Source organism: Aythya marila (assembly GCF_965140915.1).
Source record: "Aythya marila genome assembly, chromosome: 3".
In the NCBI taxonomy this organism is placed as follows: domain Eukaryota; kingdom Metazoa; phylum Chordata; class Aves; order Anseriformes; family Anatidae; genus Aythya; species Aythya marila.
In genome coordinates this window covers 18,988,193-19,006,133 of record NC_139044.1, presented here as the reverse complement: position 1 = coordinate 19,006,133, position 17,941 = coordinate 18,988,193, and the positions used below count along the sequence as shown (strand labels likewise).

At 38.7% G+C, this 17,941-nt stretch overlaps 1 protein-coding gene across 1 annotated transcript in view; it reads left to right on the top strand.

The window, feature by feature from the left end:
* The window catches only part of PTPN14 (protein tyrosine phosphatase non-receptor type 14), a 107,290-nt gene that overhangs the window by 82,145 nt on the left and 7,204 nt on the right, over positions 1-17,941 (top strand). The window contains exons 9-16 of the mRNA XM_082757477.1: positions 971-1,058; positions 1,608-1,690; positions 4,009-4,066; positions 6,974-7,052; positions 8,613-10,102; positions 12,212-12,355; positions 13,371-13,589; positions 17,467-17,595. Coding sequence (XP_082613603.1) covers positions 971-1,058; positions 1,608-1,690; positions 4,009-4,066; positions 6,974-7,052; positions 8,613-10,102; positions 12,212-12,355; positions 13,371-13,589; positions 17,467-17,595 — 2,290 coding nt within the window. The remainder of the gene's footprint in view (positions 1-970; positions 1,059-1,607; positions 1,691-4,008; positions 4,067-6,973; positions 7,053-8,612; positions 10,103-12,211; positions 12,356-13,370; positions 13,590-17,466; positions 17,596-17,941) is intronic.

Sequence of the window (17,941 nt, the reverse complement as noted above, 5' to 3'; positions counted from 1 at the left end):
GTACACTCATTTTTAGTCAGTAGCTAAGGCTTGTATCAGGCTTGAGCAAGAAGGGTGTTGGGTTTGTTTGTTTGTTTGTTTTTGGCACCTTATAAAAGATTTAAGTGGTCATCTTCAAAAATGTCAGGGCTACCTTTTCCATAGAGCTGATGTTTTACATATGTACTTTTGTGAAGAAATTAGATAATTTTAACTGTGCCATTCTGAAGACATGTTAAAATGTCGGTGACAAAGGCAAGAAGTTTCTTAAATGTAGAAATAATAGTTGGTGCTGGGATGCTTACTCTTTGGAAATATGTGCTTCAAGCATCCTGCCATGACATGAAGAGGAATGCATGCTGCAAACAGAACAAACAAGTCTTTTCCATCTCCATGGATTGCATGCAATGTACGCCAATGTGTCTGTCAGCTATTTGTAAGAAGATTATAACTCTGATCTTGGGTAACTTGACAATTACTTGAAAAAAAGATTGCGAACGTTAAACAGGGTATTAGCATGGTATGCATAGCCTACATAACCATGTTGTCAAGTTAACCTCCTTTAGGAAGAATTGATTATGTAGGAACGTTGGAAACGGAGTTTGGAGAGGAATGGCATTATATTAAAAGAAATAATAATTAAAAAAATCCATCTGATTAAAGTCAGTCTGTACCAAAATGCTACAGTTCAGTATAATATTTAGTACTAATGTATTTCTGATGTACCTTCTATTGTGATTCTTCAAATCAATGTTTTTAAAGAGAGCTTTTAACTTTCCTGTTTTGGGTTAAGAACAGAATAATCTCACTCCTTGAATCAGAGCTTGACTTCCTCATTTTCCTGACCATGTTTCTTTACCAAACAGCTACTGAAAAGCTTTCCCATAAAACAAGGCTAATGTTGACTAAGGGATTCTTAATGTGTTTGTGAAATGTTCGAGTGTATGTGTTGGCAAACTCTACCCCATTTTTTTTTTTTTAACTCTTACAGGTGGAATGACATTGGGAATATTGCACATAACAAGTCTTCAATTGTTCTAGAGTTGATCAACAAAGAAGAGAATGTGCTTTTTCACACAGTAAGAAAAAGATCTAATCAGTATTATCAAGAATCTGCTTATATAAAACATAAATATATATATATAAAAAAAGCTCTTTAATTCCACTCCAATCATACTAAAGTATAATATGCTGGGAAGTTTGCAAAAAAAAAAAAAGAATACACCAACACCACCAACAAAAAACAGCTATGTTACCACACACACACTGAAACTCAAAGATGGGTGCAGTGCTGCACTGCACTTCTTCAAATCGCTCTACATCTCACTGAACCAAGGCCAATGTAGAAACTGGACCAGCAACCTTGAGCCATTTTTTGTTGTTGTCCCTCTTCCCCTCCCACTGTGACTTAGCACTGAAGTGGCAGCGTGTAAAGGCATGCCAGTGTATTTCAGTAATTCAATGCCTTAAACACTCTTGAGGGCACTAGACATGTTCTTGGCAGCCAGATCCTGTACATGACAGACCTTACCAAGCATTACTGCAATTTGATTTGTAGAACTCTTCTTTGTTATTGGTGAGAACAACAAAATGAATGATTTTTTTTCTGATTTTTCTTGTGTTTAAAGGATGATCTTGAAAATGCCAAATATATTTCACGGCTATTTGCAGCAAGACATAAGTTTTACAAACAGAACAAAATCTGCACAGAGTGAGTACTCTTTCTTCAGAGTTATATTCTGACAACCCTGCTTTGGAAGTGCTCTGAGTTTTGGCGTGTCTGTTTTTGTTTGTTTTTTCTAGTCACTTGTGTCAGTTATTCTGTTCTACTTTGCCTTTTTTTTTCTTTTTGTTTTAACCACCAGCTAGAACAGAAGAATGAGAATGAAATTTAATTCTGAGCCTTGGGAGGCTTGACGCATGAGCCCTGTTGGATAGTGCTCACCAAGCAGCCAAATCTGACAGAATAATGAATTGAAGCCCTTGGTGTCTGCTGTTCATGACCCAGAGTGTTAGTATAAACTGGAGTGAAAGGTGACATAACATGCCAAAATATGAATTACAGTAGTGTTTTGAGGACGCATTACCCAGGTAGCTTCTAAGGCTGGTGGAGAACCCAGGTTATCCTCTTCTAATTTAGGTAGCATAATTTATTCACTTCTTACGTGCACCAAGCAAGGCAGGACACATGGGAATGTTCATCAGCATAGTCATAGTTGCATGACTCAGCAGAGACTGAATCTGAACCTAGAGTTTCTTACAGGCACTGCTTTGAGCACTTACTAAGAAACTGGCCATGACATAGTCCTTTCACAGCTGTAGTCACTCTAACTGGAGGAATTCATAAGGCTTTTTTTGTAAGTCAAAAGTAAGTTTATTAGCTGAAAACATTTCATTTATACCACTACACAGCCAATTTTAGTTTGAGGTAAATTTAGTTTTAAGAGGTCTAAGGTTTTTTGAAACTTTTATAATATACCATGTTTGTATAGCAATGAAAACATGAATTCTTTGCAGAACTTACCAGTTTAGTTAGCTGGAAAGCTATAAAGAAGTCTCATCTCCAACAACAGCTCTAGTTAGAGCTGGGCATCCCATCTGTTCATCTGGGTAATGCCATCTGTTGGAAAATAAAGCCAAAATGATGAAGGGAAGATTGGAAGGTCTAACTTTCTAGTATTACATATGCGCATAGTATATGAACATACGCTGAGTTACAAGTATTGGAGAAACTGATGAGTTGAACTGTATAGAGTGATCTTTTCACATACAGGAATAAATGTTGATTAGATTTCAGATATTGTTCACAGTTCTTGGGAAGTGAGTGGAAGACCAGAAAAGACCTTCATTAGCAGCATATAATGTATTTCATTAGTCCAATGCTAAATGTAATCGTTTCAGAGAAATTGAATTCAAACAAAATTCCTCAGTCTTTTCCCTGTGATAGTCAAGAAAAATAAAACAAAATACCATCATCCACTGTATTAGAATATTCCCCCTTCAAAGCTGTTAATTGGGGTCAACAGAGAGGACTCTTCCATTACAGTCCATAATCCAGACTGCAGAAGCAATAGCTTTTGATCATGTTTATTTCTGACTACTAAACCATAAGTATGTGGGTACCATGAATTGGGTGTATGTAGCAGCTTCGCATACAACTTCCAAATATTTGGACTAATAAAATAGGGAACATCATGAAGTCAATGAGCAAAACAACTGGAGTTCAAATGTATTTTTGCCATTATAACTGCCTTCCTTCCTATCACAGTCTCATGCGGTATGAGCTTCTGTGTTAGGGCCACAGATATTGATGACAGCATATGCCAGTGTGTGTTTTCTAGCCAAGTAATTTTCCTGACCTCTGTGTTAAAATTGTAGTTGTTTGTTTTCCTGTGTGCATTTCCTCTAATTGCACATAACATCATTCACCAGATCAGAAACTGTAAGAGGAGAAATCCCACCTTTCCTCTCTTCACGTAAGCACTATATTTCTGCCTCCTTCAAATTGTTTCTCTTCCTATTTAATTTTCTTCCTCCCACACTCCTCCTGCTTTCCACTGCACCTGGCTACTCTAACATTGTATCTGCCTCTGCTAGTATCATCTAACCAGTTGCTTTCTTCCTCATGATCTGTGTGCATTGCTTTGGAGTGATTGCTATGAATTTCATAAAATTGTCATTGTTTCAATGTTCACTTTAAGTCATCTGAGACAATGCCTGCGTGGCATGTTCAGTTTTTATTGCTTAAGAGATTTTTTGTTTGATTCATTTTTAAATGAAGTTTTTTTTTTCCTTGTGTTTCCAAATAAGCTAAATAGGATAATGAACAGAAGGCATGTATATTTTGGAATTAGAATACTGTCTGTATTTAGGGAAGGACCTGAATTATTTTCATCTTATTCATATTTTTTAATCTCATGAATGAGCAAGTATTTACAGATTCTTCATCTCTTGTCTTTCCCATTCATTTGTGAATTAGAATTGAAACACTGCAATTTCTAATATTTGCCTTTACTTTTTCTTGCACAGACAATCAAATTCTCCTCCCCCTATCCGACGACGGCCCACTTGGAGTAGATCATCTTTGGTATGTACCATGGTGTTTTCATTAAGAATGCCTATGGCACTTCTAATGGAATGGGGCATTGTGTAAGATGGAATATTTGCTAAATTTCAAATAAGCACATTAGCTTGTTTCTTGTAGGCAATATGATTGGAATGAGTTTCAAGGGTGTGGCTGCCCAGGTTGATTAATTTAACTGGATAATATCATCACTGAGTGTTTAGAAATTACAGTCTTCAAGGCATTATATTTTTATTTGCCCTACAGAAACTAAGCATCTTTTCTACTGGATTGAGATTATATTCAATATATAGAGAAAATAATTCTCTACAGACTAGAAAGAACTTGAAATGTCTTACACTGTATACGTCAAAATCTATTTATTGCATAATTTTAGAGCTTCTCATCTTGTGTTTCTTCTATTCCTCATGTTTTTGTAAAGTCTGCTTTTACTGTTTTACTGTTTACTCTCAGCTTCTTGGGCTGAGAGCTTATTCTCCATGTGAAGTTTATTGTGATTTTAAGTAAAACTTTTATCATCAGTCCAAGACCTCTGAGTTTTTCTTAGTCTGTTTCCATTTTAACTGATCTTGATAAATAAATAAATACAACTTTTTCCTGAAATCTTGACTTCAGATTTCTTTGTCCTTTCATTCTCAGCATGTTTCTGGGGTGTTACACAGAGACTGTATATCGTGTTCTCTTAAGCACACTTACATTATTTTTGGTATCTGCTATTTTGGTCCCTGGAGATGACTCTGAAAAACTTAAGGTGAAGAAAGGAAATGTGCTTTGCATTCTTATGCTACAGCTTCAGATATATCACAAACGGAAAGAGAGAACCTTCTTCTGTTAGATAAGGAAAATATAAATCTGCTTGTTAACAGGAAAAAAAATACTGCTGCTTGTTTGTTTTGAACATATGTAGGCAACAAGTGTTTTTTTTTTTTTTGGTTTTTTTTTTTTTTTTTTTTTTTTTTGCAAAAAGGCTCAGAAGGATCAAGAGGAGGAATAAATATATACTCATAAAAAAGTGATTCACATTAAAAAGTGAACTGGACTGTAAACTATTCACGAAGAACTTTTAAGTGTTTTTTCATAGTTGTTTTGTTAACTTGATGGTACAGTTGTTTGTTAACTTGTTGGTACAATCGTTGTACAGTTCTTATTTGGGGAGAGACTCCTGACTGTTCTCTGCTCTGTACAACTTTGTCTGCCTACCTATTCACTTCTCTTGTATGGTAGTAAATCAATAAACATAGATGGGAAGCCAAGTCTTTGGGATGAGACTACCACTTGACCGAGAATCATATATGTTACTTTTAGATTAAGGCCCTTATCACTGTTTTGGCATCATAGTGAACCTGTATTTTATTAACCATTATTTTAAAGTCATTTTACACTGTCTCTTTCCTGTCAGGCTACCTGGTGATGTTGCTTTTCCAGAAAAACCTCCTCCATGTATGTGATATGTTTAAATAACTGTTTTTTGTTTTTTTTTTTTTTTTCTCCAAGTGATCCCTAAAATGGATATTGAAGTTCTCTACGTTTTTAATCCTATTTTTTTTAATTTCTCTGGAAGAGGCAGATGAGCCTTCAAAAAAAAGAAGAGGGGAGGGGGGGGACCTTCAGCCCACTTGTGAATAGCTTCCATTACTTCATAATACCTATCTCAAATACAACTGTCTGCCCCAAATTTATACATTCTCAAGTAGAAATAACTTTCTCCTTCCTTGTGTATTTCCTCCACCCACTATTTGTTAGGTTTGCAAACATCTTGGCTTCTTCCAGGCTAAACTCTCATTCATGGGTTGTCAGGAGCAGTCTCCTTTGACCAAAATGCTCAGTGAGCATACGGTTTTATACCCTTAGAAGTATAATTCATCTAGCAGAAATATTTCCCGTCATCTTCCAGTTCTGGCTTAACACAGCCATTTTGTATGCAGGAACTCATATATGCACCCAGTTCCTTTTATTCTCATTACCTCTCCCCATTTACAAAGAAAATGTAAATTTAACCCATTCCCCACCTCTTTTCAGTGGCAAATTGTTGCTTGGTGCTCATTTTGTGCAGGCAAAGCTAAATTGTTTGGCGTTTATTTTTTGCCTTGGGCATCCACAGAATTCCTTAATAGTTCAAACTACTTAAATAAGCCTAGATGAAAAGCCTGTATTCTGTTGTTAAGGAAGACACGTTCACGAGACAAGAGCATCTTCCTTCTCTCCTTGTATATCAAAGCATGCTTTCATAAACTCTGCTCAGCAGCACCAGACAGGACATTACAATGTAGGTGGTAAAATGAAATTGCAAAATTCATCAGTTTACTGATGGACAAACTAGTGAATATAGAATCAGCTGTGGCTTATTTCCCTGTAAATAACTCTACCGATTTAATGCTGAATTACCCCCTGTGATACCTATACCATTAAAAAGTTTGTTGTGGTGCAGATTGTTCAAGCAAGGCTCCAATTCGTTATCTAGGGGAATGCAACATTCAATTCATCTGCAGAGTTATTTTAAGTCTGTATGCACTCCTGTTTCTTGTATAACAGTGTTCTAGGGCCTTGAGTTTGTTCCATCTGCTTTTGTCCTGATTAGGTGTTTTTTTTTTTTTTTAATTAAGTTTTGTTTTAATTGTTCAAGGGTAAGGGCTTTTAATAAACTTTTCAAAAGTTCTAAGTGAGCTGTGAGTCTGTTGTTTTCTGAAGTGGTTTACTTTAAAGGAGTCTAAATGGTCAGTTTTGGTTTCCTTAACAAAACCTAACAATTTACAAAATGCTGTTCTCTGTTTTGTAAAGAAGAGCTGAGCATGTGTATTCATCTGGGTAAGAAAGAACAGCATTCAGTTCCTACGTTTTCCTGTGTTTCATCTGCAAAAATTCTAGCAAACTGAGTTCCTAATGCTTCTTTAACCTATTCTTTTATTTCAGCCAAGGCAACATCCATTTATACTGCCTCCTATGCATGTCCAGTGTGGAGAACACTACACTGAAACACATAATTCACAAGGTACGTAGAATGTATATATTACCTTAGGGGGACTTAAATTTTATGCATATGCAGAGAAGCTACTACCCCTTATATCTAGAATTCTAGTGCTGTGCTGGAGGACAGCTAGCAGTTTTATAGTTAATACTGCAGTAAGTCTCGTGTTTAAAGTCAAATTTCAGTTTTAAAATTTCTCTAAAATATCTGCAGATGTTTGTATGGATCTTAGACTTGGCATTCCAGTTAAACGAACTGAAAAAATAATTTCTGAAGGAAGTATGATGGCTGTACTCAAAGGCAGTGCCAGCTGGGATCTTGGAGAGAAATGGAGTGAGGGAAAAGGAGACAGTAGAACATCTATTGCCATAGGAGAAATCAGCATGCCATAGTCACAAAACTGGTGATATTTAGATAATGTTTTCTGCTGACTTACCAATATCTGCCTGCATTATTATCCATATGAACTTAAGTAGAATTAACTATTCCTATCCCCATGTTTGAGAAACAAATCCTCTAAGAGGTTGTACCCGGTTACTTTGATCAAGGCTGGGAATAGAGCCCAGCCTTTAAACACCTTGAGTCTCACACCCTTAACCACCCCACCTTTTGGAAGACATGCAGCCAGGTCTGTTAGGCTATGTTCTCAGCAGCTCATGAGAAGTACAGTTGAAGTGCTCTTAGTTGTATGTGATAGCACTTTAGAATTGTGGTTGTCTGACTAGTTTTAAGGTAGAATTTGATAAGTTTTGAAAGAAGCCATTCAGTATCGTTCCTTGTGTACAATAGAAGATTTATTTTAGTGGCTACTACTATTTCACTGTTAAGCAGAGCCTTTCAAAGGGGAGGTTTGATTTTAATTTTAGATGAACTGTAAAGTTCCTCATTTCTACCACAGATTTCTCAGTATTTTTGAAAAAACATCTAATTTCAGAGATTTTGCTACTTGTTTCTTATAAGGTTTTTGATATGGATGGCCTTGCAGTAAAGTTGTGATGCAGGACATCATCTTTAACATCTTGATTCCCTCTCAGATATCCTTAGCTGAACTAATTTTTTGCATGTTTTTTTTTTCCTTAGTCTTGATAGCTCTGTACTTCCAATTCAAAAACTGTTGATTTATATGAAGTAGGATTTCCAATTTGACAGTCAGACACTACTTTGAGTAATGGAGAGCAGTGCATCAGCAGAAAAGATAATTTTAAGGATTACCGTAGTCCAGCAGCACTGAATTTCTAAGGTGGTAGCAGCAGCAGCGAATCCTTCCAAGATGCTGAGAGAGGCGTCATCCCTTTCTTCCTCACCACCCCTAGCAAAAAGCATTTTCTCTCTTTCTCATTTCATGTCTCCCACAAGGATCTGAGATACCATGTTTTGCTAACTGTTGGGAGAGTTTACGGGGATAGTTTTGCTTTAGTTCTATTTTGGTGACTCAAGGATGCTCCCAAGACCAAATGTTCCCTACAGTTGTACACACGAAGCTCTCTCTCTAATTGTTGGTACAGGCTGCATTTGAAGTGTTGATAACATTGAATGAGTCCTTGTATGTTAAATTGTCAACATCTTTATTTCTGCTCTACACAGACAGCATTTTCCATGGAAATGAAGAAACTTTCTACTGTAGGTCTCAGACCAGCTTGGACAGGTGTCCAGTGGACTTCAGCTACTTGAATGGTAATGGACCCAATGGGAGTGTATGCAGTGCGCACAGCATGAACTCCCTCAATCGCTCACAGAACTTCATCCAGGCGTCCCCAATGTCCTCAAATCTGAGCATCCCTGGAAGTGACATCATGAGAGCAGACTACATCCCCAGCCACAGACATAGTGCAATCATAGTGCCATCCTACAGGCCAACTCCGGATTACGAAACCGTCATGAGGCAAATGAAGAGGGGGGTGATCCAGATGGATAGCCAAAGTCAGTCTTTGAGAAATCTCAACATTGGAAACACACATGCTTACAACCAGCCAGAAGACCTAGTTTACAGTCAGCCTGAGATTCGAGAGAGGCATCCTTACACAGTTACTTACGGGCCCCAGGGTGGAGGCTATAACAAGCCTGTCACCCCATCTGACCAAATGACCCCTAATAACGCTGTGCAAAATAAAACAGCAGCCAGTGCCATATCACACACGGTCAGCACACCAGAATTGGCTAACATGCAGCTACAGAGCAGCCAGAATTACAACACCGCTCATATGTTAAAGAATTATCTCTTCAGGCCCCCGCCTCCCTACCCGCGCCCGCGTCCCGCCACTAGTACACCTGACCTGGCAAGCCACCGGCACAAGTACGTCAGCGGGAGCAGTCCTGACCTGGTCACACGCAAAGTCCAGCTCTCAGTGAAGACTTTCCAAGAGGACAGCTCGCCGGTTGTCCGGCAGTCACTGCAGGAGGTCAGCGAGCCTCTCATGGCGGTGAAGCATCACGCAGCTGTGAACAAGCGCCACAGCTTGGAGGTCATCAGCAATATGGTACGCGGTATAGAAGCCATGGCACTAAAAACTTTAAATGCCCCTCTGCCGCGCAGGAACACTTTGCGGGAGCAGGTGCAGCCTGAAGAGTCGGTGCAGATGGGGCACGAAGTTCAGCAGGTTCCTCATTACCATCACAAAAAGACATTCTCTGATGCCACGATGCTGATACACAGCAGCGAAAGCGAAGAGGAAGAAGAAACCACAGAATCTGTGTCACAGATAACAGCCCTCCATGAGAACATGGAGTACAGTGCTCAGCTGCAAGCTGCCTTGGCTAGAATACCAAACAAACCTCCTCCAGAATACCCTGGGCCTCGTAAAAGTGTCAGCAATGGAGCCCTGAGGCAGGACCATGTTAGCATTTCTGTGGCCGTAGCCAGGGCCAAGGCCATGAGGCCAGGGCCTTCCAAGGCCATTAGTGTGTCTCGGACTGATCAAGTGGCAATAAATGGGTCTTCGCTTGGGCCCTCTATCTCAGAGCCTGACCTCACGAGTGTAAAGGAGAGGGTCAAGAAAGAACCTGTCAAAGAAAGGCCTGTGTCTGAAATGTTTTCTATTGAGGACAGCATTATAGAGAGAGAAATCATGATGAGGGTAAGTGCTTTCCTTTGTTGCTAGGGCTTCTTGAAAACCAGTAATCATACTGCTTACATCCAAAAAAGCTGTTGGATCAGTAAACTATAGGGACCATGTAGCTGTTTGACTATGGGGACCTGGTAAACTATGTAAACTAAATGCTGACCACAGGAGGTGGCAGGGCATGCAGCTGGGCAATGAGGAGGTGCTCAAGTGTGAGAAATAGTCCTTTTGACCAGGCAATTAATTTAGAATAAAAAGTGTGTATATAAAGACTTAAGTGCCACTGCATGCAGTGGGAGAAAAGAGGGGTGCTTAAATTTCAGTGACTTTGTGGACTTGATTTGTGGACATTCTGGGAAGTGCAATTGCAGTCACAGAAAGCAAGGTGATTCAATTTTTCAGAAACAGGGCCATAAACAATTCCCAAAACAAATTAATGAAACATCTAAATGGAGCAGGAAAGAGTTTAGAATATGCTAGATTAATAACTAGTTAGATTTACATATTACTACTGTATATTCAAAGAAATTTTCTAAATTTATGTATAATGCTTCTTACTCATTAGTGATTCTTCCATTGATGTAATGGTTAGGAATTAAACTTGGGCCTCTACGTTGTGTCATGCAAACTGAGTTTACTCCATACAGAGTCTTAAACATTAAATATAAAACAGATACCTGAGTATAAAACATAACATTTCATGAATGAATACTGCAGACACTGGTGTAACAAGTGTATATAGGCTCTTTTGACCTTTTGGGGAAATAAAACATACTGAGAAGCAGGAACGCAGTGGGTATTTGGATACAAATGAAGGTGAGAAGAGAGCTTAAAGGTTGTGTTTGAGTGCTCCTTTGAATAATCATGCTGATTAGCCTTTGGTCAAGAGGTATTTTTGTTGATTTCATGTTTGAAGTAAATGGGTGGTCTTAGTGTTAAGCTTTTAAGGTGGGTTTAGCCCAGCACAGGTGTCCAAAGGCATGCAAACCTTCTCTTCTTATAGGAATCACATATTACATTAATCCTGGTTTGAAGACCTTAATCTTTTAAACACAGGCTTTTTTATCTAGCTTGTAAATATTAATAAATAAAAAATCCCCAAATAAAGGAAAAATCCTTGCATTTTCCTCCTTTCAGGAAGTCTAGTAAGAAAAGAGAGCAGTGTTTGGGGATTTTGTTTTGCCTTTTTGTCTTTATTTAGCGCTCTGGAGGAAACCAGTGGTGGTGAAGTCATGCCATTTACATATGTCTGAGGGTATTCAGGTTCAGCAGTGTGTTTCCACACTAAACTTGGCCCGTGTGGTGACCACAGCTTTCGTATGCATGCTGAGAACCCGGCTTCCTTGTGCTCGTGTCTCCGTCCAAATCTGACAGGAAGAACTGTTAAGGAAATGCAGTAAAATATTCCTGCTTGGACTCCTTCTGGAGGTTGTCTGTCTTCTTTCTCAATGTTTCAGCTCCCAGTGGCAGCAGGATGAATTTAAAATTCATACTTGGGTTCTCCATGGTGCAGCATAATACGATGCATGAATATGTTAAACAATAACCCTCCCTGTCTGCTGGTGCATTGTTTCAAGGATTTGTGAGCTCGATTTTTAGTGCAAAATATATCACGGGTGCTATTTGAATCGCCATAATAACTGAGCGCATCAGAAGACTTCTCATTTTCTGTATTAACATCACAGAAGAGAAGAAACTATCCTGTGTTTTTCTGTTTGTTGTAATAGATTGAAATTATTTCTTTTTAAAAGATGCCCCAGGTATCTTGGCTACAGCAGAGCTACTTTAACGTAACAGGGTGATGCGTTTTGTGTCCTACATTCAGAATAATGTTTGCAGAAAAATGCTCAAGATTGTGTTTGTATGTCTTTTGATGGCATGTAAACTGTATTATATGCTGGGATTGCTTCTTTGAAATTAAAATTCTCTGCTCATGTAGGAGCAGGCCTTTGAGGAATAACAGGAAGAATAGAGGTTGTATTTGAATTTACGATGCTAATGGTGATCATCTGCATTCCTTGGCCAGAGAGTTGCAGATTTTGGAGATTAAAAAAACATTCCAGCATTTTACTGGCATTATAAATAATCACACAGAGATGAAAACGTGCCTTTTCTTGCCAAAAGAATCTAGAAAAGCAGAAGATGGCAGGCCTGGAGGCCCAGAAGAGGCCCTTGATGTTGGCAGCACTGAACGGACTCTCAGTTGCTAGGGTTCCAGTGCCGGAGGATAGTCAGGATGAAGCATCCAAGATGCCAATGGACGAGAGGGTAAGATGGAGGCTCATGAAATGTTGTTTGTTCCCTTTGTTCCCAGCAGCACAAAGTTTCTAAAAATATTAAAATTTGATTTAAAATTCAAAACAATTTCTCATAACTGTTTTCAGAGCAATTAATGTCAAAGATCTGCAGTTACCACTGGTGCATCTCCAGATGCTAGGTGTTAAATATCTTCAGTGCTTACTGAAGTTGGTGGAAGTTTTTGAGGCTGTTTATCCACATGACCAATCAATGTCATATAAAATCGAGTTGTAAATCTAATCTTTTGCACATTTTTTACTTTTTATCATCCTTGCAATCTCCATGCTCTGATACAGCTAACAAGTTCAGTTAATATCTCTAACTGAATTAAAAAAAAAAAAGTCATCTGTCTCCTAATATTTGCACATGCGGGTGTGTTCATGTAAATGGAATTTTGGAAATTTAAAAATGGTTGCTGCTGCTAGGATTTGAGAGACATTTGCTAAGAATCTTTCTTTCTGGCTTTCTGAGAAGAATTTTGCAGCCCTATCTTGTTGCCTGGCATGCAGACGCCAGAACTTAACCTCAGTTTGCATGTATGCAGGATTTTGTTCAACCACAGAAACTGCATACATGCGAGTTACGCAGTATTTTGAAAATGTGGATTGCATCCACATTTTTGGTGTGATCTACTTCATAAAAAGATAAAATTGCAATATTTTCACAAATATCTATTGTGGGGAGATAGCGTACAAATTCATACTGAACGGTATTGTATTTAGCAAGTTTTTCCTTTTTTATGGTACTGGCTTTAAAAATACGGAGGTGCAATAAAAAAATGTAAAACTTGCTTGTGGTTTTATTTGGTAGAAATAGAGAAAGTCATGTTTACTCAGATAAACGTGACTGGAAAAAAAAAAAAAGCGAGAGAATACTGTTTTGTATTTTTGAAAGAGATTCAGAGATCTGATAAACAGGTCTAGTAGTACATCTTATTATTCCAGGAAGAGTTAACTGATTGATGTTACTTTCTGTTAAATCAAAGTGCAAGAACCTGAAGAGGAAGCTGGAAGAGGGGATGGTGTTTACAGAATATGAGCAGATTCCAAAGAAGAAGGCAGACGGGATCTTCACCACTGCTGCCTTGCCTGAAAACACGGAGCGCAACCGCATCAGGGAGGTCGTCCCTTATGAGGAGAACAGAGTAGAGCTGGTTCCAACCAAAGAAAATAACACAGGCTACATCAATGCTTCACACATAAAGGTAAAAGCTTTCTTAGGCTTTGTATTGCAAATTAAGGTATGTTGGAACTTCGTTTCTGGATGTACAGCAGCATTTTCCATAGTTCTGGAACTTAAAAATGTAACTTGGTCAAAACAGGGTGCGTCATTGTACCTTCATGTCAACACAGGCATCTGTAAAGTCCCATATCAATTAACATGCATGAGTTGATTAATTTGCTAGAGACTTGGAATTCATTTTAGAGAGGCATCTTTATGTTCATCTCTGCCAACTTGGGGAATGTCTCTGTTGGCTAATGTAGAAAGAGATGCTGCATTTCTTAACACTCGTGAAAATGTGTTAGATCTGCCTCACTACCTGCAATGTATATAGTTGTCAGGAATGTGTACTTGAAAGAAAAAGCAGCAAAGTACAGAGCAAGGAGATGTTACTGTCAGAGGGGAGTACATTCAGAGTTTCCAGGAGTGGAAGTTTTCAAGAGAGAAACAGCGGCAGGCAGACTGTGCATTCAGTCTGTACATGTTCTGACCGATCGGTCCCAATAACCTTGCAGGCCACAGCAACCCCTTTCTTTCCTAGATAGAAAGGGTTCCTGCAACAGACAAGGACAGCCCAGAAGTAATGCTTTACTAACTTTGACTGAAATATTTTTTCTGTTTACTAGCATATAGGTTATTATTTAAAAAAAAATCGGGCATGTACACGTAGTTTCATATGCATAGCTCCATGTCCAAAGGAAACGTATGCAGTTATGAGTAATCCATATCCACATAGATATTACAATTGTGTAGATCAGTAATTGATTTCTGCCTCTTTCATTGTGAGTTGAATTTTATATATTTGTGTGTGTGTGTGTGTGTATATAAGTTTGCAGTGATAGAGAGCACTTCATTAAAGAACTTCCCTATGTTTCTGCTAAGGTACTACATTAGATTTCTATGTTTCAAAGTAAGATGTTGTCAAGATACTTCAGATTGATTCAGATACTTCAATGTGGAAATAATTTAAGCCATGATATGACTTACTTATGAACATGACCAGTTTTAAGCGAACTGTCTTGCAGTGGCTGCAGATGCTTGGTTTTTCTTTACAAATAGTTATTGGAAGCTTAAAAATTTTTTGCTGTTTTTTGCTCTATCCTGTGAGAACTAACAGCACCCCTCTCCCTCAGATGACGGATTCTCTTGTTGGTGGGGGGGCTGTCTGCTCTATTTCCTTGTCAAAATCCAAATTATAAAGAAATAACTCAAAAATAATAAATAAAGCATCCTGTTAAATTGATATTTTACTGGGGTAAAAGCCCTTTAAAAGTTTAAAGAGAATTGCTGGCCTCTTTGGTTGTGATTTACAGTGCTAAATTGTGTTGATTCAAAACAATTTCTGAACCAGGATCCTGGCTGGCTATCACTTCTCTGCCATAGCCTGGGAGGTAGCAGATACTGAGTTTTTGCATAATCAGGCATTGCTGTGATGATGGATTTCTGAGCCCAAAATGTTTCTCATACTTTGTGGGAGGACGAAAAAAGAGATTGCTAACATAAATTATGCCCACAAGCCAGTACTAGCCAGAAAAAGAATTTTCCCTGGCCAGTTCTGAGTCTGCATTTCACCTTGTGTGTCAGTGTTGGACACGCACTCGGTTCACATTCACAGAGCACCCAGGAACACGCACAAATATTTTAGAGCATGACAGCAGTCCTTGCCAGTATTTTTCTCTTGCACTCCAAGTGGCGCTTACTGAAGCCAAGCAGATGTTCTTTTGCTTAGAAGGTGAAATTGCATCTGCGAAATTTACCTCGGTGTCACAGCGTGTGTGTGTTTGCAGCCCAATATTCAATTTTTAATATCCTGCAGTCAGGGCATTAGAATGCAGTAAACATTCCAGGCATCGCATTCCCTCCAGACTATTTATGGACCTTTCATTTCGTGTGCCAGGAGGCTGGATATTTGGACCAGAAGTCAGGAGACAAAGAAAACTCCTATATCATCCTGATAAGATCCATGCCTGGAAGATTCCAGCTCCCACTGCTCAGTCTGTGAGCCCTACAGTTCTTCAGTGTTTATCTGCTTATTTACCATTGACCTGTGCTGCTAAGACACCGAGATCATTGCCTACACCAAAGATGCAAATCATAATTAATTTTTTGGATTAAGCAAAAAGTTCTTAAGACTGCTTCATCATATTGTTTGGGTCAGGCCAGTACTAACTGAAAGGCCTCAGTAATTCTATACCAATGCTTGTGGCTGTGGACCAAAAGGCAAGTGCAAGAGCAGAGCAAGTTGCAGATTAGTGCTGTGCTGTGTTTCCACCTAGTACAAGAACGTGAGGGATTTGCCTGCATTGGCCTTGCAGCTTTTAACTGTCAGTCACAAAGGAGACTGATGCATAGTATGAAATAAGAAAATGAGCTAGGTATACAGGACTGAAAATTGTTTCCAGTGCAGTGAGAAATTTGTTACCATACAAACACTATGTTAGCTGTAGGTGTAAAAACCCAAGCAATTCAGCTTCATGAGCAGCTGTTCGAATAACAAATTTGATTCCATTTCTGAAAATGTATTCAAAGACGTGTACCTCAAATGTAGTATATGCTTAAACCTGTCAGAGTTATTGATTTCTCCTTGTAGCATTGTCCGCCAGCACCTTGATATTTATGGACGTGTCAGCACTTCAGTTGTAAATCTCTTTCTCTGGGATTTATAACTCTGTTGTGAGAAGTGGCTCTGGGCTGACATGTAGAATTAGAAGGTCTTAGTCTGTGAAGGAAAAATGTTCAAACTTTTTCAAAATAATTAGTTCAGCTGTCTGTTTTTTTTTGTCTGTTTTGTTATTTTTTTTCTTACTGTTAAGGACATTTAAACATGAGATCTAGTAACTCTAAGAGTGGTTTGGCTCTTGACCTAAATCTTTGCTTTAAAAAAAAAGTTTACCTGATGTATAGCAAATAATCAGTGATAATATTTTTATACACACACACAAGTGATTTCTGTGCTTTAAAATGATTTAATTAGTCATGTAGAAAAATAGTGATATAGGATGTGGTTGCTAATCCAGTTACATATTGGGAAACAGACTTACATGACTCCAGCTTTAGATAATTTTAAATCTCACATGGCATTTGAAACCTATTTAGTGTGCTGGATTTACTATATAAGTAGATGGCAGATTCTAAACTGAAAAGCCCGATGAGCAAGGAATAGAAACTTGAAACGGTGCCTGTCTTGATCTAATCCCTAGCTGGGCCTCTGTATTTTGTGTTACGTACAGTGTGTGGGCATAACTGCATCAGCTTTGGGCTTTGGCCTCATCTTCAACAGTCATCAGTGCAGTAAGAGTCTATTAAAGAAAGTATTTTTTCCCTGACTGGAAAGCTGTTGAGAGAGGCCTTAAATAGTTGGAGACATCTAGTTTTCCTAGTGCAAAATGCCATTTGCATTCAGGCTTTCTACACTACTATGAGTTAATTTGCATCAATGCAATGCCTTTAAATGCATATAGATGCTTCCTCTGGTGCTCGGTTCTTTTTTTGTCATGGGTTTGTCACAAAGCCCAGGGCAGTCAGTCAGCTGTTTATTTGTACTTAAGGCCCTGTTTGTGAGATGGCTTAATATTTTTTTCATCTGTATGATCTAGATGCAATAGCAAGAAGAATGGGTGACGTTTTGCTCAAAGCTTTGTTTATGGGCATCAAAGAAGGACTTGGAAATACCAAACATGGTGTTTTGTCGGATTTGCTCTTACCAAAAGGATGGTTCATATTCAAAAATTTTAATCAACAGTGGAAGAACAAAGTAGTAAAGGTTTCATCGTGGTCTCTTTTGTTTAAAGGGCAGTTCTGGCACAAACACTGCTGAGACCTTGGGCACTGACTATATTTTATTTTATTTTTACTTCCAGGTTACTGTAGGTGGGGAAGAGTGGCACTACATTGCTACCCAAGGACCTCTGCCACACACATGCCATGACTTCTGGCAGATGGTGTGGGAACAGGGGGTGAATGTTATAGCCATGGTCACAGCTGAAGAGGTATGTAAAATCATGGAGCACAGTTCGTTCTGATGTGAGTGAGTCTCCTGTTATCGTCAGTTCCCACTCCAGTAACCTGTTTTTCTGTCGACAGCCCTTTTTCCTCTCATTCTCTTTTATGAGCATATGCCTGTAGTGCTATAATACTATATTTTGTAACTCTCTAATATTCAGTTTGGCAAGTACTGAAGTGAAGCAACCAGAACAGCCCCTTCCCCCTGCTTCACTCCACTTTGGCCAAGCAAAACAAAGATGTTTCCATTGGAATGTGAGAGTGCTGAACGGCTCCTGGTTAAAATGACACAGACTTCCACCCTGTCCAAGGCCAGTCCTGCATACCGTCGCT